Below are 22,424 nucleotides of genomic sequence, written 5' to 3'. Positions count from 1 at the left end.
CTGAGTCTACAAGTAGCTGGGCTAACACAATTTACACACCCTTGGGGTTTGGCAGATCCTCTTTATTGTGTAAACACCCGTCAGGAGCTTTGTGGATCATTTCCTCCCATGTCAGTACCCAAGTGTTGCATAATCCCCTTTTAAGCATGTAAGAAGACAAGCAGATTTTAGGCTAGATTTTTCATTATTTTAGGCTTTTCTCTTATCTAGCATACACCTCAGGAAACTTCTCTACTGAAGGTGAAGGGTGAGAGCAAGTTCAGCAGAGTTAAGCCCCTTATCCTGTCACCATGTGGCCCTGGTGCTGGATGAAACTGCTCACAGCTGGAGTTCAGAGCATCTGGGAAGAGCCAGGTTCAAAAAGCTGCTCTAGACAGGTCCTGAGCCTCTTGTGCCAGCCCATGGAACAAGATCCTGGGTCCTCACTGAGCCTAAGGCTGTTTGCACCACAGGTGAAGATGAGGAAGTTGGACATCAGTCAGTAAAGGCTTGAACAGTGTAGATAATTTGGGGATACATGTGGGAATGTATGGAAGGCTTTGAGTCCTAGTATATAGAGTTGATTTGATTTGTAATTGCTCAGCACATCACAGCTAAGAGACTTCAGGCAGGATTCTTTTAAACACCTAGAGAAGAAAGTTCTTCAAGGTAGGGAGTGATTCATGCTTCCCTTGATGGGGGCTAAGATACACTAGGGGCTTAGTTATGATATTTTCAGTCTAGCTTCCCCCAGAACCACACACATAACTCCCACTGAAGCTGCACTAAGTAGAATTTGAGTCACAGAAGAGCTGAAGGATTTATCTAACAGGAAAACTATTGAGGGATTAAAAGTCTGGCATGGCTGTGACTGATGTGTTTTAACAATTACTACATCTTGTCAGCCTTGTAGTGCAGCATCATTCCTGTAATTCATAGGCAAGGACTTTCTAATTCTCCTCAGTGCAGCTCAGGTGGTGCCAAGACCCTTGAGATGTCCATAAAATATTGCTAAAGGAGCTGGAACGGGGCTGCCAGGGCCAGCTCTGAAGTTGCCCCATCTCAGTGCTCAGCCTCAAACCACAGGCAATGCCCTGGCCCTGATGCAGCACCCACGGCTGAGCTCCCAGGGAGCCCTGCAGGGCTCACATGTGCTTCAGGTTCAGTGTGGCTCCTGCTGGGGTGGCATGTGCTGATATTGTCACTCTTCACCCAACCCTGTGCCCATAGGTGTGCCCAACACCCCATTCCTGAGCCTGTTGCCATGGTGTGCCTGCAGGATAACATTTCCCACCTGGCAGCATAAATGGGATTATCTCTTCAGGATTCCTGCTTCCCACCATAATGAAGGAACAAGGGAGGTGAGGAGTGAGAGTGACACAGACTTAGGGCTGCTCTATTTGCTGTGAAGGCCAGCTCAGTATTTCTGACCCTCTGTCAAGGTTTTAAAATCTAGTTTTCAAGCCTAGCATGTCTGCTTTGTAATGTGCTTCAGACATCAGTTCCTAAATGTGGATGAGTCACTTGCTGTGTTTTTGCAGACAACAGTGACACAGCTCTGGGCACCACTGGCAGGCAAACACTTTTAATATTTTCAAGCTGTGTGGTGTTCTGAGAGATGTTTACTTCACCACATCTCTGTCATCTTTTGATGTTAATACCTGTGTCAGAGTGATTTCATGGAGGCTGTCCTGGGATGTGAAAGGGAATCCATGGTGCAGTGTAAGATCTGCTCTTCTCACCGTGTGGCAGAGGGAATTCTGTGGCACTTCATGCTGAAGGATTTCATTCATTAGTTCTCTAAGCCAGCCTAAGGCACCTGAACTACAAATATTCTAGAAGTAGGTGCCTAATGTCACCAGAGTAGAATCACTTTGAAAAATCAGATTTTCATGATACATAAGAAGTATTATCACTGAGAGTGGATATTGAAGTATTCTATACAACAACATAACCATGTTCCAGAGTCTTATATATAGAATCATAGAATGGTTTGGGTTGGAAGGGGCCTTAAATATGATCTAGTTCCACCCCTCTGTTATGGGCAGGGACACATTCCACTAGACCAGGTTCTCCAAATCCCTTCCAGCCCATGCCAGGCTCACAGGGAAAGATTTTTTTCCTGACATATCATGTAAACTGACAACTTCTTAGTTTGAAGCCATTTTCCTTGTCCTGTGACTCCAGGCCCTTGTAAATTGTGTCTCTCCATCTTTCTTGTCAGCTCCCTTCAGCTCCCTCCTGCAAGGCCACACTGAGGTGACCCCAAAGCTTCTCCTGCCCAGGTGAACAATCCCAGCTCTCCCAGCAGAGCTGCTCCATCCTCTGCCCATCCTGGAGCCTCCTCTGGCCTGGCTGCAGCAGCTCCAGCTCCTCCCTGTGCTGGGGCAGCTCTGCAGGTGGGGTCTCACCTGAGCACAGGGGCACAATCCTCCCTCCCTTGATGGCCACACTCTGGGATGAGCCCAGGACAGGGCTATTTTTCTCTGTAAATGCTTGGATACAAACCTCCCCCCTCCACCCTGCAAATGCAGAGTGGTGACACTGGATCCTCCAGGGATCCCTCTAGGGATCCCCAGAGAGGAGAATGAGCCCAGGAGAGTAGAGAGTACAGCATCCCCATATCCAGAGCTAATGGAAAATTAATGTATGTGCTATCAATATTGATTCCATAGCGTGCTGCACAAGGTCAGTTCAATGTGATAAAGCATTTATTCTGTCAGAGCTGTGCTGTGCATTCTGTCTGTGCAGTTTTGGTGCAGCCAAGCCAGCCACTCAGGCATGTGTGAGCCTAATTATGATTCCAGCCACCCCACGAAACCCTTCACATCCAGGATTTATTATTGCTGGGCTTGGAGCCCTCAGCTCTACTTTCCAGAATATCTATTTGCTTCATGCAGATCCAGCTTTGTGTGATATCAAAACATTGCCCAGCTGTTCACTCTTTTCTCCTCCAGAGACTTGTAGAGGAGGAAAGCAAAGGACTTCAGGATACACTCACTTACCAAACTTTTGGTTCAAGTGATATTTCTGCATATTTACAGGAGCCATAGAACACAGGACTCTTGGCACTGCCTTAAAAAGGTGTTGAGGAACAGTCAGTAATTTCTAAGCAATCAAATCACAGCAAAACTGAGGAACCTGCTCATTTTTTAGGACTCAAATGAGGAAAATGGCTCAGTTCCTTCCTTAATATTTGTCTTACACAAAATCCACAAAACTGCTGCTAGGGGAGAACTGGATTTGGAAGGAAAATTGTACCTGATTTATTTTACCCAGTTGTTGACACAAGCAGGTCTTGAATGTGTGAAGTAGAAGCAAAAATTACTCTAAAAGGTATCAAAACTATCTGTAATTAATTTCATGACTGATCTTTATATATGAAATTTGGGAAATGTATTTTGGGTTCTATGTTCTTTCCCTGTTGTGAGACTGGAAAACTTTTAATGATATGCAATGACCCACGCACTGAGCAGAAAGAAACTGCACAAGACTAATTCTTAGAAGCCTAATGTAAAATGAGAAATTTTTTAATGACAGGATGTAATTAATATACAACATAGCTCAGGTTTATTGTTATAAAAGCCCAAAAGTTTTCATCACTGATCTTGTATGCATAGAACCAGACTTTCAAAGACAATATGCTCACAGAAAGTATATATGGATTCTGAAAGACATAAATTACTTGAGTGGTAAAAGGCCCCAAGACTGTAATTTTCTTGTTAGCAAACTCTGCAGTGTATTTTGTCATGCTCATTTCCTTGTCAGCAGGAGGATTAAAGATTTTTTTTTTTTCTTAATTTGTGGTACTATTGGCCACCTCTGGTTTTCAATTTCCATTGTTGTGTGGTGTTAAAACTGTGGTGGAATGTGCAGGTTCTGCCCCCACCTAGCCCTGGTCCTCCAAACAAAATTCCTGCTGAGGGTTTCTCCTCCTCCTGGACACCCAAAATCAAGGATGTCAATGGTATCATTTGTATATTAGTTATGAAATAGCCAAATCTCACTGTGGACATCTCAGCATTCCAGCTGTCCCAGAGGGTCCAAATAAGGAAAAATCTTTATAAAATCTGATGAGGTGCCTGATTCAGTCTTCTGAAAACACAGCAAGTGTGTGGGATGGAGGAACTCCTAGTGCAAGCAAGCCTCCTTTCAAACAATTCCAGCAAGAGCTCCTCCTCTCCTCTGAGAGCTTTTTCTCTGTTCTGTCAGTTCTCCATACAGGAATGATCATCATCATTGATAATCATGCTGGAATGATTATCCTCAGATTATGTTTTGTCTCCCAAGGCATGCAAGCACAGAGTCTAAGCACCTGCAGCAAAGGCAGCATTGGTAAATGTAATTTTGTGTTCAAACCAGCAAGCTGGAGACATTCTGCAGCTCTTGGTTCATTCTGATAGATGCAAGCCTTGGAAAAGCAGCTGTGTATGGCCACTGATGAAAAATGAATGAATCAGACTGGCTTGCATAGGAGAAAATGCAAGCATTCAAAAGAAAAAACAATATTCAATTAAAATCTAAAAATAATCAAGTGTAGAAGATTCCTGTAAGAATCAAATCTTTGTACTGAAATTTTGCCAGAGGCTTTGAGAGAGCTATTTTATGATGAATACCAAACAACAGTATTTTGCTATGTGTTTAAGCTACCACTGTAACTACACTTGATGAAAGTTTTGGGAGCTGTTGGATTAGTCACCAAATAAAAAAAACAACCCATACTTGCATAGCACATTTGCATAAAAGAACAGTTCCCTCCCCAAAGCTTTTTTCCTCTTGTCTAGCCTTTAAAAGTGAATCAAGGATTCTCTCTCTTGAGTAGCACCTTTTTATTGCCAGTAAAACAAGACTGGTAACAAAAGAAAACTCTAAATAGACCACATGAGGCCATTGGTGGTTCATGCTTTGAGATATGAATTCTTTTATTAGAGCTTTGCTGTGATGTTTTAAGACTTGCTGCAGGTTCTTAAAAATGAATAGGAATTGTTCTATTCTGAACTGTCAGCAGTTTGGAAACTTAAAACATCCAGGACATGTCTCAAGAAATCCAGTTGTTCTCTTTGATCCTAGATTAAAGGGCCTTTAGAAATTTCAGAGCTATGTAGTTTCTTACACAGTTCCAATTAACACGACACTTGAGCTTTATTCTGTGAATGTACAATAATGTAGAAAACTCCTTGGAATTCCCTCATCAGCTATATTCTATTTAAAAATACATGTATTGGTTTTATATCAACATCCTCAGCCACATTCAGTACTCCATTTATACCCTCAGGTTTAGTAATTCACAGAACTTCAGCTTCACAGATTCTTACCAATAAATCCCAAAATGCATGCATGGCTTGGTTTAAGAAAGATATTTTACTTGTGTTTCATACACAAAAAAAACTGATAATCAACAGTGGCTTAAAAAATTAACACTACTCCACTTTTTCACAAGTGTACAAAAAAGAAATAATGAATTTACATTCAACGGTAAAGCTTAAAGTCCACTCTAATAATAGTTGCATTGACATTCACATACACAAGCACAGAATAAATATTTCAGGATTCTTATAAGAGCATACAGCATACATACAGTACTTGAATTTTACATAAGGAGTGTTAGTAGGATCAGAAATTCATAATCTCATAGAAAAGTAAAACTAAAATCAGAAAAGGTCGTGTGGGAGGTAACACCAAGGTACTGCACAGAGCTAGCAGGTTAGTAAATCCATTTGTGTGAGGAGTTTGCTTCTGCTTCTTCATATTTAGGACAGTTTGTTTGCAAAGGTGTATTCAAAGTGCAGAATAATGCAAAAAAAAAAGAAAAGAGAAGATATTCTTGTATTTATTAATACATGCAAGAGGCAGCCCCCAAATCACCCGACAGAATAAAGCTGTTATTGGCAAGCGGCCGATATAATACAGATGTTTCAGGCAATTTTTCTAAAGCACTTTAATAGCAGCAATTGTAATTTATAATGGCTCTAGATTGACTTCTGTTTGGGTTAAAGGGCATCATATTTCTTTAACATTTACAGCTATATTTCTTTATAAATAAATATCTCAAATAACAAATAGCATAGTTAATGTTACTTTTTTTCTCTCTTTTGCATAAGTGTCGTGGAAAAACTCTGACCTTTTCAGAGACATAATGTGCAAAATAATGTGGAAATAGGGACACACAGCATCACAGTTACATTCCTGGGATGTCAGCTCAGCCCTCTTACTCTCTGAGGGCTAGCCTTACCAGGGTAATGCAGGGCTTTAAGGGACAATTTTTCCAATGGCTTGCTTGGTAAAGAGATATAATTGATGGTGTCTTAAAGAGCTGTAAATGTGAGGTTTCATTTGAAGCAGTGTGTACAATACGTCATGTATAGGAGTCAGTATTTCCACACAGTGACTTCTCAGGATTTGACAAGTCTGCTCAATCTCCTTTCAGACATTTTCTCCCCAGCCTGAACATCTTTCAACATTTGTGTTCATCAGGTGTTTCCTCTGTTGCATATTTACCAGCTCTTCTTGCATTTTATAATCTGATCTCATATCACCTAGCTGACATCTGCACACAAAAATTTCCAATCAGATAGAGGGTGCACAACATTAACATTAAACTTTTAAACCTGTCCTGTAAGTGTCATCAAGACAGGAGCACAGGAACCACAGTGCAGAGTCCAACCTCTCACTGGCTGTACTGTGAAGATTCTCCTTTTCGGCGTAGGAGAAAGGAAACTTGTGTCTGCTTTTTAGATTCTGAAAACAAGCCAGAGTGGAGAAAAAGAGTTAACACCATACTTAATAAAGCTTTTAAGACAAAACCTGTTAAGCAATTTAGACAGACACTGAATTTCCTGCTGATTTTCTCAAGTCTGTACATACAGGAAATTTGTTAACAGTAGGAAGAAGTTGGGATTTGCTACATAGGAGAAATCTGCCATTATTACAAAAACTGGCTAAGAGGGTTTTCTCAGTATAACTCCCTCACTGGTCACTGTTCTCAGTGGTGCTGTTGCCCTTTTCCTTTTTCTCCTGAGTCTTGTTTCCCTTCTTCTTTTTCTTCTTTTTCTTGGTCTCTTCTTTCTTGCCAAAGGTTATGAAGTCACTTTTGTCAATTTGGCTGTTTGGTGGCTCCTGCCGGATGGAGATGATTGCAGGAGATCCTGGGATAATGAATTTGTCTGGCAACTCACCAGGACCACCTTGTTTGGAATTGCCGGGTCCAAATTTAAAGGTCCAGCTGTTGCTGTTCACACCAGCTCCCACTGGGGGGGACACCTCTCCCGCCTCAGGTTCTGAAAAAGTCAAAACAGCAAGAAAAGCTTAAAGCATCTTTAAACACAGGCACTCAGTGAGCAGCAGCTCAGCTTTCTGTTTGGAAGCTCTGGCTTCAGCCTACAGCGACTCTCACTTGCCTGGCTGCTCATCTGGGGGTTACCCACTGGTGCTTGTCCAGCCTGCTCAGGGTTTGCATGCACTGACCCACTCCATGTGCTGCTGGGTGCAACAGGCTCGGGATCCCATTTGGTTCTTTTGGATTTGAAGTGTTTGGAGTAAGAGATCACTGTGATGCAGCCCACTGTAGTGTTTTATAGCAGGGAACACAAGCACATGCATTGCATGGCAAAAGGGTGTTTGAGGCTGCTGAGGCTTTTGGGCCAGGGCAGGGGTGACAGCCATGGCATTGTGCACATCCAGGTGGGTATTTTAGCAAACCATCCTGGGGTGGATGTGTCCAGGAATCCTCATGCAGGGAAAGAAGGGAGAGTGTCAAGAGGGTGGAATGGAGCCAGGCTCTGCTTGGTGGTGCCAAGCCAACAGCACAAGAGGTAACAGGAATGGATATGCCAGAAAGTTCCACCTGAACAGGAGGAAGAACTTATTTCCTGTGCAGTGACTCAGCACTGAACAGATTGCCCAGAGAGGCTGTGGGGTTCCCCTCACTGGAGATATTCCAGAACCATCTGGATGCAATCCTGTGCTGTGTGCTCTGACAGAACAGGCAGGCTGGACCAGATGAGCTGTGAGGTCCCTTCCAAGCTGACCCATTGTGAGATTCTGAGCTGGTGCATCCCAGAGAGGAACCTGAGGGCACCCAGCACGGGGGTTTATATGTAGGTATGGATGCAATGTGGCTGAGCAGCAGACACAGCCCCAGAGCAAAACCAGGGCAGAGATACTGCAGGATTGCTTCCATCAGGGTGCACAGTCTGGTCTCAGAAATATTCATGGTCTTCACAGAATCACAGAATATCCTGGTATTCTCTCTAGATCACAGTATTTTATACAGGCAAATGTAAAATGAAGTCCTAGCCCCAGTTTTAGGCTTGTGGGATGAAGCAAGTTTTAATTTTTTTTCCATTATTTTGATTATATTGAGTTAATCAGATTGAAATGTTTACATATGTTGCACTGACAAGGACAATTTTCTAGCATAATAAAATGCAACAGAATTAGGTTTTCCTATGAGAGAAAGCCTTAAGACTTGGTTGTTTTCTTTCCTTTTATACTTTGAACATTTGTTATCATTTACATAACTCTCAGTTTTGAATAGGAACAGCATATCTATTTTAATGCATCATGCTAAGTGTTTAAACAACTGTGATCAGGGGAAAGCTCAATGTTTCTGCACTGAAGCTAAAACCCTCAAATCAGAGGAAAACTTTCTTATCTTCACCCTAAAAGTGCAGTAACAAAACATGGGACACTCACCCTTGTAATGCTCCTAGCCACACACAGATCCTCCCAATACCACACAAACAATTCCAATACAACTGATCTGATTAAACCTTAGCATTGTGTATCAGAGCTGTCCAGCTGAAGAGTCAAAGATATTTGGGATAAAGAAGGAGGTGGGAACTGTGTTGGAAAACCATTTCAGAGGGATTCCATGTCCCTTGGAAGAGAAGATGAGGACACTGGATGGGGGAGAAGAAACTGAGAACTGCTGGTTAAAGGGGACAGAAAAACAAACCAGACAATCTAGAGGGGGATCCCCAGTGTTTTGTCAGAAAAACTCTGGTACTGGCTGCTCTGTACCCCTGCAGCCATCATGAAGAATGCTGCATTAACTGCAGCAGCTCCTGTGATTCTTATTCTTTAATGATTCTTCATCTTCTGCTGTTTGTACCATTTTCTGCTTTATGGAATAAATGGTGTGTGGTGCATGCAGACATAAGGCTCTCCTTTTAGGTTCAAAAACTGAAACAATATATTTTGCTGCTTGACAACCCTGGCAGCAAAACTATCAAGGTTGGGAAGCAGGATTCTTTTTTTAAGCTTTTCTGTAGTGATGCAGCAGGTCCATGTTACAAAGCCCAAGAAATGTGCACACAAAAGTCATCAGAACCATCTCTGAACCCATCTATGTGACAGGTTTGGTACATCAAATTTTTGGCATCTCTGAACCTCCACAGCACATGGACATGACATGATTGCTTTTAAAATGTGATATTTAATCAAGAACTAGAAGACACTGCACATTTCTTTTCCCCCTAAGAATATATTTAATGATGAAGAAGCTTTGACTTTATGTTCTTTTCAGGAGCTGCTGATGTTGTTTCAGTGACCTTAACTTCTCAAGTCTCAAATAGCTTTTCTGAAGTTATTATTAATGTAAAAGTTCCTCTATTCTATCAGTTGTAGCTTTTCTGTGGATTTTCTATGGTCTTTAGTATCAGCTTCACATTTTTTACATGTTTTTACAAGTAACAACAATGTCCTAGAAAGTCCTTTCACAATAAATGAATTCATATGAACCAGCTTTCATTTCTGCTTAATAAATTGTTTCATTCCTGCTTAATAAATTATTTCATTCAGGTAACTTTTTATCACTTTTGTTTTTCTGAGATGATAAATTACAAAGGTGGAAAATGTGTGTCTTGGCCTTTTTCCAAATTATTAATCAATTGTCTTTCTGCTGCAATACAAAATACGTGAACTTTCATATTGCACATAATAAATTAAGCCCTATTTGACAAATAAATCCTCCTTCTCCCAATAAGCCCACACAATATGCATTCCAAACATTGGCCCAGACCCAACATGTATTCCAAACATTGGTTCTTTTTCTGTTCCTGGCAGGACAAAGACAGCTGAAGGTGACCTCAAATCATGTCTGACCCACCCCTGCTCTGGCTGGGGACAACCTTGTAGCAGAGAATAAAAGAATAATAACTTTGAAGAGTACAGGGTGAGCCCTGTGGGCTGCAGGGCCACCACAGCCCAGCTGGGACTGGAGTGCATGGCCGTGCCATTCTGATGTCAGCACAGAAACATAAAATGACAGAATGGCCTGAGATGGAAGGGACTCCAAATATCATCCAGTTCCAGTGCCCTGCTATGGGCAGGGACACCTCCCACTAGACCAGGTGGCTCCAAGTCCCATCCAACCTGCCAGGGATGGGGCAGCCACAGCTTCTCTGGGAAACCTGTGCCCTGTGCCAGGGCCTCACCACTTAATTTATATTCTTCCTAATATCTAATCTAAACCTACTCTGTGGATTTGAAACCATTCCTCTTGTTCTGTCACTCCAGGCCCTTCTAAATAGTCTCCCTCCATCTTTCTTGTTTCAGGAAGTGAAAGAGGCAGTAAAGTCACCCTGAAGCTTCTCCTCTCCAGGCTGAGCAATCCCAAATCTCTCAGCCTTTCCTGGAGAGGTGCTCCAGTCCTCTGCTCGACTTCTTGGGCTGGGACAATGACAGTGGCTTCATGTTATCCATGTTACCACACAAACACAGTAATGTGTAAGAATCCAGAGCATCCCTGAGGTAGAGAATCTCCTGCATGGAATCTCTTGCCAGACTAATGGGGTGCACATGCACATCTGCACTACTGAAATCTAATTCAGAGCAGGAAAAGGACCCTTTAATCTGGTTCTGACTAGGCAAATCAACACACCAGATGAAATCAGTAACATCTGTCCAAAAAACATCTGACCTCATGCATCCAAACACAACAAAGCCATCACACCTACCCTGGAATCAGGATTCGATCAGACTGTGAGCATTTGCTTGCACTTATGTCTGGTTTTATCCCAGCCCCTGAATATGTTTGTTATCCATAAAAGCCAAGCATTTTAATACTCCTTAATACTCACTAAGCCAAAGGAAACTAATTATCCTTACTGCTGTGTGGAGAGCATGCATACAAAAAGAGACATAGAGAATCTAATGAGTTAACAGCCATCATTTCCTGCAAGTGGGGCTTCTCCAGTCCTCAGGAAATTTCTCTTCTGCGTGATTTACCTGAAAACATGTGTGTTTATCTGTATTGGCAGCCTGGAAGGTCACAGTTCAGCTGTACTAACAAAGCTGTGTGTTTTGACTTATCAGATCAAGGATAAATGTCATTTACTACCTAGTTTACAAGGCTTCCTTAAACATATTTTCTGTTTCTTATCAGCAAGGATTCAACAACAAAATCTTTCCACTTATGTGACATTTTACAATTAATGGGATTAGTTGTACTTCTCTTGCATATTTTCTTCATCTTTAATTGAATGCTTCAAATTTGTTTATTAAACTTAGAGGAAAATCTAAATAAAACATACCCCTTGGTTATATTTATAACACTTAATTTAAAACATTGCACTTCTTTTCTTCCTGCAGCTAGAGGGGAGGGGTTGCCAGAGTTCATACATAAAAGCTCAGAGTCTGGTCATTTCCTGGGGTAATTTATGGGATTACTTTGGACCTTTTCTTTTATTCTCAAGGATTACTTCAGACTTCATGTTCAATGACCAAATAATTAAATTTTTAAATGCTTGCATGCAGCAGAACTCGAAATCTAGGCTGCACCTGCAGGTCCTGATGCTTCTTTGCCTGTGTGTCTGCAAGCTAAAACAGGAGATGAACTTTTCACCCCATCCCTTTCCTACTCTCACCGAAATACAAATGTCTCAGTAGACTTTAAATAGAACCCAGAGAGCAGAGACTCTGCAGTTGAGTAGGTCACATATTTAGCTGGCATGAAAGGACTTCTAAGCTGTCTTTCAAAATATTTCTTTTCCCATCCCGTGACTGCTGTCTGCACAGGCAGACTTACACAGAAAAAACCCCCATATCCTCAAATCACCTAGCTGAAAGCTGCAGGGAATAGGGTATGGTGCAGAGATAATGTTTTTTTCTCTTCCAGAAGCATTTAATGGTCGTGTATTGTAGCCCTCTACCTCTCACAGGACCTGAAAAACATAAAAACCCTGGTCAACAGGCACTGGTTCAACAAGCCCAATTGCTCTGAAACACCTGATTTCCTACACAATGTCAGATACAGAGGGTCAGGTCTGCCTGGAGAAGCTGTGGCTGCCCTGGATCCCTGGAAGTGTCCAAGGCCAGGTTGGATGAGGCTGGGAGCAGCCTGGGATGGTGGAAGGTGTCCCCACCCATGGCAGGGGATGGAACTGGATGAGCTTTTAGGTCTCTTCCAACCCAAACCATTTCAGGATTCTGTGTGGATGTCAGAGCCTCCAAGACTCCAGAAAGGCACCAGGCTGCAGATGAGCTGTGTTCCCTCACTGATCCTCTCCTGCAAGCTCCAGGCAGTCCTGCTCTCAGCACACAGGTTTTTCACAGGTACCCATGGTCTGTGCAGGAAGCTTGGACACCTACAGGGAGCCAGGTCCCTAAAATTTAAGCTGAAATAACTGTAGGTACATATATTTCTTTTTCTTAGGGAGTTAAACACCCTTTTGTTAAATCCAGCCACCAGGAATTTGGGCATCCAATCTACCGCATCCAATTTAATTCATGCTATGGTCCATAAACAGACAGGCACCCTCAGAAGGCAGTTCAAGCCTGGTTTAAATGCTTGGTTTAAGAGGTACTGAATTGGAGACCTTATCACTCTGTTTGGAGACTTTTTTTGCTTTCTACAGCTCCCTGACAGGAGGTTGTAGCCAGGTTGGGATCAGCCTCCTCTCTAGCAGGACAAGAGGACATGGCCTCAAGCTGCACCAGGAGAGATTCAGGTTGGACATCAGGAAGAATTTCTTCACAGAAAGGGTTGTCAAGGATTGGGAGGAGCTGCTCAGAGAGGTGGTGGAGCCACCATTCCTGGTGGTGTTCAGGAAGTGACTGGACATGGCACTCAGTGCTCTGGTCTGGTTGATCAGTCCAAGGTTGGACTTGATGATCTTGGAGGTGCTTTCCAACCTAAATGATTCTGTTAAAAAAAAAAATCCAAATTTTCTTTGTTCCTCTCCTCTCTGCTGGAGACAGCCAACTTTTGGGTAGTTAATGAGAAAGGAGCTGAATCTACCCTCAGGTTCCAGGTAAGCAGTACCATGGCTCTGGTGGGTGTTGTACTAATGACCATGCCAGAATATTTCAGAAAAAAAACAAGTTTGAAACTAATCTCTTTAACTGTGGCAGCCACAAAAAATCCTGTGCAACTGTTTGCAACTTCCTCAGCCCTAATCCTTTCAGGGATTTTCACTTAGGTAGGCATTGGCCTCTTCTGTCCAAAAATGCCTGAGAGAGCACAGCCATGTTCTTAAGGTTGCCCCATTTCCACCCCTTAAAAAGCCACATTTCAGTTGTGACAGCAATGACAGCAGCACCAGAACCTGTGGTGCACAACTCCCAAGTGCAGGTCTGTCACTGAGATTTAAGGTGCTGTCTTTTCAGATGTGGAATTTGCAAGTGCACTCCATTGAAGGGTTGGCTTCCATCAGCTTGTAAAACCATCTAAGCTGAAAGGTAATGCTGAGTGATGGGTACAAACAGCCTGAAATTGAGATGTCTCCTGAATTTAGGGCAAAATGTCTGCTGGCAGAACAGATCATCACTCAGCCCAGGAATCAATATCCCATCGGGTCTGGGCTATCCCATCAGGCCTGCAGTTTCTATCTCAGTGACATTTTTCTCGCTTTTGGGGAGGCCACATGGCTTTTCCCTGACCCTCTGTAGCCCCACAGCTCCAATCTGGTGTTTGCTGAGAACAGGTGGTGCTCACTTCCCATAATGAGAGCTGCCCTTAGATCCTGAGTGTCAGGAGCATCTTCTCTACCTCCTATGCCTCTGCTGCTTTCTTCAAGAGCCTTTGTCAGAAGAGGGCTAACTCATGTTAGAACAGATGTGTCCCTGCTCAAGGGGGACAAGAGGAAAGCATTTCTGTGCAGCTCTGTCTCCCTGCAGAGACATCTTTGACTGTGTGACATGCTCAGCCAAGACAGCAGCTTGTTTTCAGTCTGTTCCACCCCTCCCCACTCACCACTTTGGTCCTGTCTTTAAAAATTTGGTAGCTCGTGGAATAAGAAAAAAAATTTAGATAAAAGCTTTCAATCAAAACTTCTATTAATATTAAATTTAAAGGAAATAGTTTTCAACATTCTTTTTCTAGACAGCAGAACATGAGGGCTAAAGCCACTGCAAGATTTGGAATATCCCATCACTAATCACAGCCCCTTCTGTCTGCAGGTCAAAGTAGCAAAACACATTAATTAAATGAATTTATTTAAACCTGAGATCAGGCAATAAGCAGGAAGCAAATTGCAGGGAAAGCTAGTCATTAACCTGATTTCTCTCCTCCCTGCCTCCTCCACTGACGCTGTTCTGACTGCAGCTTCTGCCTCTGGCAGGCTTAATGAATATTCACCATGATAAAGAGTCTGAAACAGCACATCCCCTGCAAGCAGCATGCACTGAAAAACCCTCTCCGTGTCATTTGGAGGATCTCTGCGGACATTCTGGCTCCACTGATCATCCCTAAGCCTTTTTGGGATTAAAAAGCTCATTTAATCTTTCTCTTTTTTACTGAAAACCAAAACAAATCAAAAACTCAAACCCACAAAAAAAAGAAAGCGAAAAAAAATCCATCATCAGCATGATAAAATGACAGAAATAGAACTGAAAGACAGAAAAACTATTCAATCAGAACAAATCTGAAGCAGTTTAACTATCACTTTGCCAAACCCCAGCATCTCTAATGATTTCATCAAATTAAACAAAAACCCAAATAATTCTCACTCCCTGCCCTCCCATCTCTTTGACCTGTTCTGCTCTAATGAATGAGGAGGAGTGAACAAAATGGAAACTTCTCCCCACCAGGAGCCTGTAGCTTTAATCCAGGGCTTGGGTTTAAATTCAGAACCATTAAACAGGGTAATTATAGCACACATGTTGTGGGAGATTTGTAACCCCCCACTGCTCCAACATCCAGGCACAAAGCAGGGGGGGGCACCGAGGTCACTTCCAGCTCACTCTCAGGTTACTGTCCACGCTGACACAGACAATTAATTTAGCTGGAGATTATTTGCCTCATTATAAAAAACCAGTCTTAGGTGTCTGTGTATTAAAGGAATTGTCTCAGCCATCAAATAGCTCTGCCAGCATATTCTGAGAGATGTGACAGCATCATTTGGTTTGCTTGGTACCACAGCCTGCTGTGGCCAGAGCACACCCAGGGTGAATGGATTCTCACAGCTGCTGAAGGAGCAAACAGACACGGGCTCTGCAGCTCCTCTCACTCCTCTTTGGCTAAGAGATGCTTTTCTTCCCATAAAAATATGGACTTTTTCAGGTAATATCCTTTTAGTGCTGTACTTGTGCCCAGTCCTGCTCCCACAGGTTGAATTTTAACTCTTTCCTCCCCAAACTCAGGGTTAATCTGCTGCATCCCTGAGACTGCATGTGCACACATCCAGGATGCTCCTCATAATCTTTTCAGCTCTAATCAAATGTTGGACCTCGGGGGATGCAGCACTGAATGTTTGTGTCACATAAAGATGTGATTGGAGAGACATCACTCCTGCAATATGAGAAAAAATATTTTTGGGAGGCATTTCCCTATGTCTGCAGGCTCACAGCGCCTGTTTTTAAAAGTTCATAGCTGAAAACAGACATTCCCCCCCAAAAAAAAATCCAAACCCAAACAAACCAACCAAACAAACCCCTCAAATGATTTTCATCTTAAAAATATGTTTTTAATGCAGTGTGGGCAGTTACTGCACCAGCCATTCTGCTTTTGTTTTAATGCAAAGAGTAAAGTAAAGAGCAGTGAATAGTGCAAGAAAATTGAAACCGGAGCTGTGGGACTGCTCTGCCCTTCAGTAGCTGGGAAGGGAGTGGGCAGTGGCTGAGAACAATGTTTCCCTGAAGAGCTGCGGTGGGTTGGTCCACAAAGGAAAAGCTTTTCTTTGCTTTCATGTCAAACCAGGTGCTATGTAGCCTAAATGCCCCAATTAAATGGCCTTAAATGCCCTGAATTGATTGACTAGAGCAGCAAGCAGCTACCCAGAGCTCTGCTGGAGGCTGATTTTAGGCGTGCTTGGTAACACATCCCAAAAAGGTGGACTTTGAGTCAGATCTTTAAAACATTTTGAGCTTTGTAGCTCACATCTTTTGTATGTGACCAGGAGTGGGGATGGCACTCGAACCATTTTCAGGAGGCTGTTGCTGTGGGTGGGGTTTGCCTCTGTTATATAAGGACATGAAATATTGCAAAGAGAGCAAAAGTCACTGCAGAAGGCAAAGCCCTGAATGTCAGGTGGACAGAACAGCTGTGCACTGTTTAATCTATATTATGGAAAGCCAATTCTGGTTACTGTCGGCTGTCAAATTTAAATACAAAAATAATTTTATTCTAACACAAAAGCCCTTTTTATGTGAGACACAACAGGCTCATAAATCCTGCTGTGAAGGTGAAAAGGAGGAAGCATTTCCTGGCTGCTGCTGGAGCCTGTAACAGTGCCCTGCAGCCAGCCACCCCCTCCTTCCCTTGCTCTCTGCTGGATGAGCTTGAACCGAAGCCAAAGCACAGAATGTGTTCTTTCCAGGCATCTCCTGCCACTGGAGGCCACTCTGCTTCCAGGGGTGATACAGGATCCCCCTGGATTTCTATCTACAGCCTCCTTCTGCCTCAGCACCCATCTCAAAGCCTGGCTGTGACTGACCCCCAAAGGAGGAAAATTTTCTTAAAGGGAAGGAAGGATTAAATGTTCTAATATTGGATTTCTATTTACGAGGGCCTGGAGCAGCAGGACAAGGGAACAGCTTCAGAGAATAGGTTTAGATTAGATATTAGAAGAAAATCCTTTACTGTGAAGGTGGAGAGACCCTGGCACAGGTGCCCAGAGCAGCTGTGGCTGCCCCTGGATCCCTGGCAGTGCCCAAGGCCAGGCTGGATGGAGTTCTGAACATCCTGGGACAGTGGAAAGTGTCTCTGTCCATGGCAGAGGGGTGGAAACAAGATCTTTAAGGTCCTTTCCAATCCAGGCAATTCCATAATTCTGTGATTCTGTGTTTTCCTGTTTTCTATGTTTAACTTATGTCCATCTTGGAGTGAACACTGCTAAGAGAATTGACCTCAATTCAGTCCCTCCCTTCTGCTTCCCCTCAACAAAACTTTATCCATTACCAGTCTCTACAGCTCTGAAAACCTTCCACATTACCTGAGCACAATCCACATGACTACTGCAAAAAGAGCAAAGAGTCCAGCACAAAACCCAGTGGGGTAGCAAGAGAGAATCCCCTCTGTTTAACTGAGCACAATTAATAGAAAGACAGTAACTATGGAAACTTGAAGCATCAATTTTAGCCTTTCAAGGCAGAATCTAATTTTAACCAACTAATTGGGTACTTGAAGAGCTAGTGAAAGAAAAAGGGCGACACATTTTTGTCAGTGCTCTTAGAGGCATCTATTTTAAACATGAATGAATGTGTGAGCCTCACCATTTAGAGAGGAGAGGAGAGTAATGGAGCAGGGACACAGGAGAAATGGTCTTAGAGATAATTTTTTTCTGTCTTTCTTCATCATCTGTGTTTAGTTACAGACTTTAACCATTCCTCCTGGGCTCTCACCCCAGTAGCCCAAACCATTGCAATCTCCAGGCCAGATGATTACAGGGTAAAGCTTTCTGCTTGGATATTCTTTAAAAAACCCCAAACACACAAAGCTTCAGACAGTGGGAAATGCAGTTCCTTGTCTCTCAGAGGCTGGAGCTGGCTCTGAACCTCAGAGCTGATACCTGTTCCCTGGCTCCCTCTGGCTCTGATCACAAATAAAGGGATAATTTTACCAGTGTTTTATAGATGAAACCTGAAACTGGCCTTTTCTCTATTCGTGAAGGGGAAGAAAGGGTAGAATTAATGTTTAATTTAGTTTGATTTTGTTATCCCAAACTGATTTAATAATATTAAAAATCAACAATATCATACAGGTACATAAAATTAATTTAGACCTAGAAAATCCTTCAGCTGACCTACTTTGACTAGTTTATCACTAAACCTCTGCAAAGTTCTCCTCCTCTGAAAGCCAATTAACTAAACACTAACCAATGTCTATTTTGATTCTTTCCAATGTGGGTCTTAGCCAGCAACCTGCCCTAAAAGACATCTGTCACTGTAATACCTTCCACAAAATGGGGCTGTAAAACTGAAGACATCAAAGGCCTCACAACAGACTCTGGCACTCTTTCCCTTCCATGAAATATATATATATGTCACATTAGCAGCTTCCTATCATCTCCTGTTAGGATCACATCCCATTATTATTCCTTTTCACTGATATGGGATGAATGAAGCTAATAATATTCCACATCAGTTAAAAAGGAATCGTAATTAAATGTGATGAGTAAGTGCTAATACAATATGATAAGCCCCCTGGATAAGCATGCCACAGAATTTCTCTGTTTTTCAGAATCCTTTAAACATTCTTCAAGAAGAAAATGGAGCTGACCTTGCAAAGACTTCCTACATCCTTTCTCCTACTGCAGAAATAGTTTTGCTCTTTTGAATACTTGCAAGGCCCACATTTGGAGGATTTTTTCTCAGGGTGTAGGTAAATCCAGGTGTTATGATTATTGAGAGTCATCCAGGTCTTTAACTCTCTCTAAAGCAGATTTTTTTGGTGCTGATAAGATGAACCTGCCTGACTGCTCTGGATCATGGAGCCGAACTTTCTGTTTGTCTTCTGCTGCAGCTAAAGGTGTCCTCTCAAAACTGAGCCTTATGATAAATTAGATTTTCAAAGGATTTTATAGGTGTAATTCTGCATGCAGATCTAGCAAATATCAAACCCCAGTTCTGGATGGCTGTTTAAATCCCATTTAAATGTGTTTATGAACCTCCCAGCTTGGCCAGTGCTTTATTCTACTTGGCCACACAAACTGCAATCACAAACTGCTAGGTGAGGTGCTGTAAAAGCCACATAACACTGAAACAAAATAAACTTAACAAACAGATAACTCAAGGGGGAATAATACACAGCTAGGGAATATTAAGGTATGTTTACCTAAGTAAAGCTAAAGCAGCACTTTGCAAAAGGCACTTTAACAGTGGCAGCTGCCCTTGTGACTTTTCTCAGACTACACTTTCTTAAATACTCATCACATGGTGAAAATTAATTCTGGGAAGCTCTTTGAAGTCTAACACACAGAAAGTGGGTAGAGCTATCTCACTTGATAATATAACCATTTCAGAATAGACCACTCATAATCTCACAGTAAGAGTTAGTAGATTATATGCTTTGTATTTCAATATTTTGATTTTACTTTTATAGCCCCAGGCATGCTTCAAGCCAAGAATTGCTCCCTCAATGGAACAATTGGAGAAATGGCTCAGACTTGTCCTTCCACATAAAATGATGCTTTACCTTATACTCAGGAACTGCTCATTTGTTAATGACCACTCTTTCAAGAAAGGCTCAAATAATTGTAGTAAAACACCCAAAACTTATTTATTTAATATTCCTGCCATTTCACTTTTCTGTAGGAAATATTAAAAATGGAAGAACTGGCTTGAAACAAACAGGAAGATCAAATCTGGGAAATTAATTATTCCACATAGATTGTAATGGATGTAAAATGGGTATCTGAGACCAAAGAAGGGGAAATTAACTTTGTGTCCATATTATTGCTTAATGGAGGCTCACTTCAGAAAAAATCCTAACCTAATTCAATTGGATAAAATTTCTTTTACTTCTGATCCCTTTAAATAAATAGGCAGGGAAATAAATCAAGGACAGACTGTATCTGGATTGATAGCATAGTTATTTTCCTTCCAGGAAATGTGTCATAAGCTCAGGTAACTAGGACAAGCTGTCAAAGAATAGAAACATTTAAAAGATCTTAGTGTTCATAAAGGCTAAAAGGTGATGTTATTGCTTCTTGAATCCTTCACTTCAAAAGGAATTTTAATTTGCCATCTGGTGGAATCCACATGTAGAATATTTTAAAATTATTTTAACACTGAATTAAATTTTACACTTTCATTTTCCTGTTGAAATTGTGTGTATTATACATGTCCACATTAATATAAAACTGGGTCATTTGTTTTGAGCTTCTGCAATTCTTGAGGTCTGACTGACTTCTAAATTTTTACACTAATATTTCAGAGTCTACTTTCCCAGCATCTATTTCAGTCCCAGCAGTACCAGGTCATGCCATGGAGGAAAGAGCTTCTTATATTTTCAACTCAGCTGAGTGGGTGCTGTCATGTTGGAGCCCTGAAGCTTGGGAGTTTTGAACTTTCTGACCCCCAGGAGAGCACTGCTTTTGACCTGAGGCCTTGGAAAATACTTCCAAATTTGAGTGATGGAGTTAAAATCACTGTTGTGTAATTAGAAGTGTGTAATTTCACATGGTGAAAGGTTTGGAATTTGGGGTTTTTAGAATATAGTAATAGGTATGGGACAAGATGGAAGTTCTTGGGCATCACCCCATCTTCCTTTTCTTGTTCCTTCCTCTTCCTTCTTCTTCATGAGTTTCAGGTAGTAATTTTTGATTAAATAGTTAGTGTTACACTGTGGGTCACAGGTGTTTGGTTATTAGGTCAAAAGTATAAATAATATAAGTGTTAGCTCTTCATGAGACTGTTTAGTTTTAAAAAACCTTGTTGCTAAATTCTAACTAAATTCAGCTCCACTATGCTTGCTTTTAGCTGGTAGCTAAAAGTGTTGCAGAACTCTCTGCAATTTAGATAAGATTGAATAAACAGCCAGGTCCAAATGAGAAATTCAGCTCCTGGGTGTTTTTAATCTTAAATCTGAGCAAAGGCAGAAAAATATAAAGACAAGCCACTAATTAAGTAGTACAACTAAACCTACTATACACAGAATTTTTAGGATTAGAAGGAACCTCTGGAGATGTTTCACTTCAACTTCTTCCCCGTGTTGAGCTGGAACTTGTTGTGTTTTACTTTATGGCCATTGCTCCTTGTCCTGTCACTGAGCACCACTGAAAAGAGTCTGGCACCATCCTCTGACACCCCCTGCAGATATTTATATGCATTGATGAGATCCCTTCTCAGTCTCATGCAGTCTCTCCTCATAAAAGTCATGCTCCAGACCCTTCATCATCTTTGTGGCCTCCACTGGACCCTCTCCAGTGGCTCCTTGTCTTTCCTGGACTGTGGAGTCATGTGTCAGCTTTGGTGTATGAGTTGGCATCCCTTCACTGCAAAGTGTGAGACCAGCATGTGTCAGAAGGGGAGCACAAAGTCAAAAATGCTTCATCCTCACACTGTGCAACCTGACAGTTCCATGAAAAGGGATTTTTTTCAACTATTTCAGTGTATTCCCTCACAGGAAAAGGAAGGGAAAAAGAAAAAAACAACTTCTGCAGCCAAATTCCAGTTGCCTGGCCAGCAGCAAGAGCTGCCATTCATTAATCCTGATGTGCCCTGCCCCACTAAGCACTAGGTGTAGATGGCTGCAACCCTTAAATCGTTTCCTATGCCCTCTATGATCCACAACTGCAGCACCAAACATCACTTAAATGTATTCCCTCGATACCAGACCTGAAGAAGAAATAGCTTGGGGTAGCCAGTGGAAGCACAGACCATGACAACAAGGAGGAAAAAGCTCTATTTATATCCCTTCTGCTGACACATGGAGCAGCACACACTTCATTCAAGCATACACACAGCTGCTCAGTGGCTGGAATTTCTGCATGGAGCAGCTTTAAGGCTCGAGGAAGTGCAGTCAAAGCAGATATTCTCTGTACTGAGGAGGAGAGACAGCAAAAGGATGCTTTGAAATGCTCTGGTTGATCTAATTCATTCTACTCACCAGGGAGACTCACAATTTGATATTCAAAAACATGTGTGCATATTTCCTGAAACTAGCACGAATATTTAATACCACTTCTTGCAAAAACAAGATAATCATGCCTGCAGATCTTCCAGAAGCAGCTATGGACCATTTTTGCCTCAGCAATCATCCAATTTGCATGTCTAGTGAAACAACTCAGTGAACAGGCAAACAGATTTTTATCTCTGTGCTTGAGCAGATCTGCCAATTGCTTAAAGCTTAAAGTGTCAGTCTGCAGGCAGGGACAATACCTGGAGAGAGGAAAAATATTTAGGCTTAAGAGCAAATACCAGAGAGAGACTCTTCATTAGGAACTGTAGTGATAGGACAAGGGGAATGGATTCAAACTGAAATAGGGGAAATTTAGGTTACAGGAGAAATTCTTCCCTGGGAGGGTGGGGAGGCCCTGGCACAGGTGCCCAGAGAAGCTGTGGCA

The 22,424-nt window shown here is 42.1% G+C and overlaps 1 protein-coding gene across 8 annotated transcripts in view; it reads right to left on the bottom strand.

Moving 5' to 3' along the window:
• Positions 1–5,321: 5,321 nt before the first annotated feature.
• The window catches only part of LOC130258577 (protocadherin alpha-C2-like), an 89,899-nt gene continuing 72,796 nt past the window's right edge, over positions 5,322–22,424 (bottom strand). For 6 of the 8 annotated variants that reach the window (XM_056502059.1, XM_056502061.1, XM_056502066.1 and 3 more), the window contains one exon: positions 5,322–7,256. In XM_056502059.1, coding sequence (XP_056358034.1) covers positions 6,946–7,256 — 311 coding nt within the window. In that variant the 3' untranslated portion in view covers positions 5,322–6,945. The remainder of the gene's footprint in view (positions 7,257–22,424) is intronic. The other 2 variants (XM_056502060.1, XM_056502065.1) reach the window with 1 other exon arrangement.

This window comes from Oenanthe melanoleuca, chromosome 13 (assembly GCF_029582105.1).
Source record: "Oenanthe melanoleuca isolate GR-GAL-2019-014 chromosome 13, OMel1.0, whole genome shotgun sequence".
NCBI classification, from domain to species: Eukaryota; Metazoa; Chordata; class Aves; order Passeriformes; family Muscicapidae; genus Oenanthe; species Oenanthe melanoleuca.
Note: the sequence above shows the minus strand (reverse complement) of the source record. Positions and strands in the feature narration are given on the sequence as shown.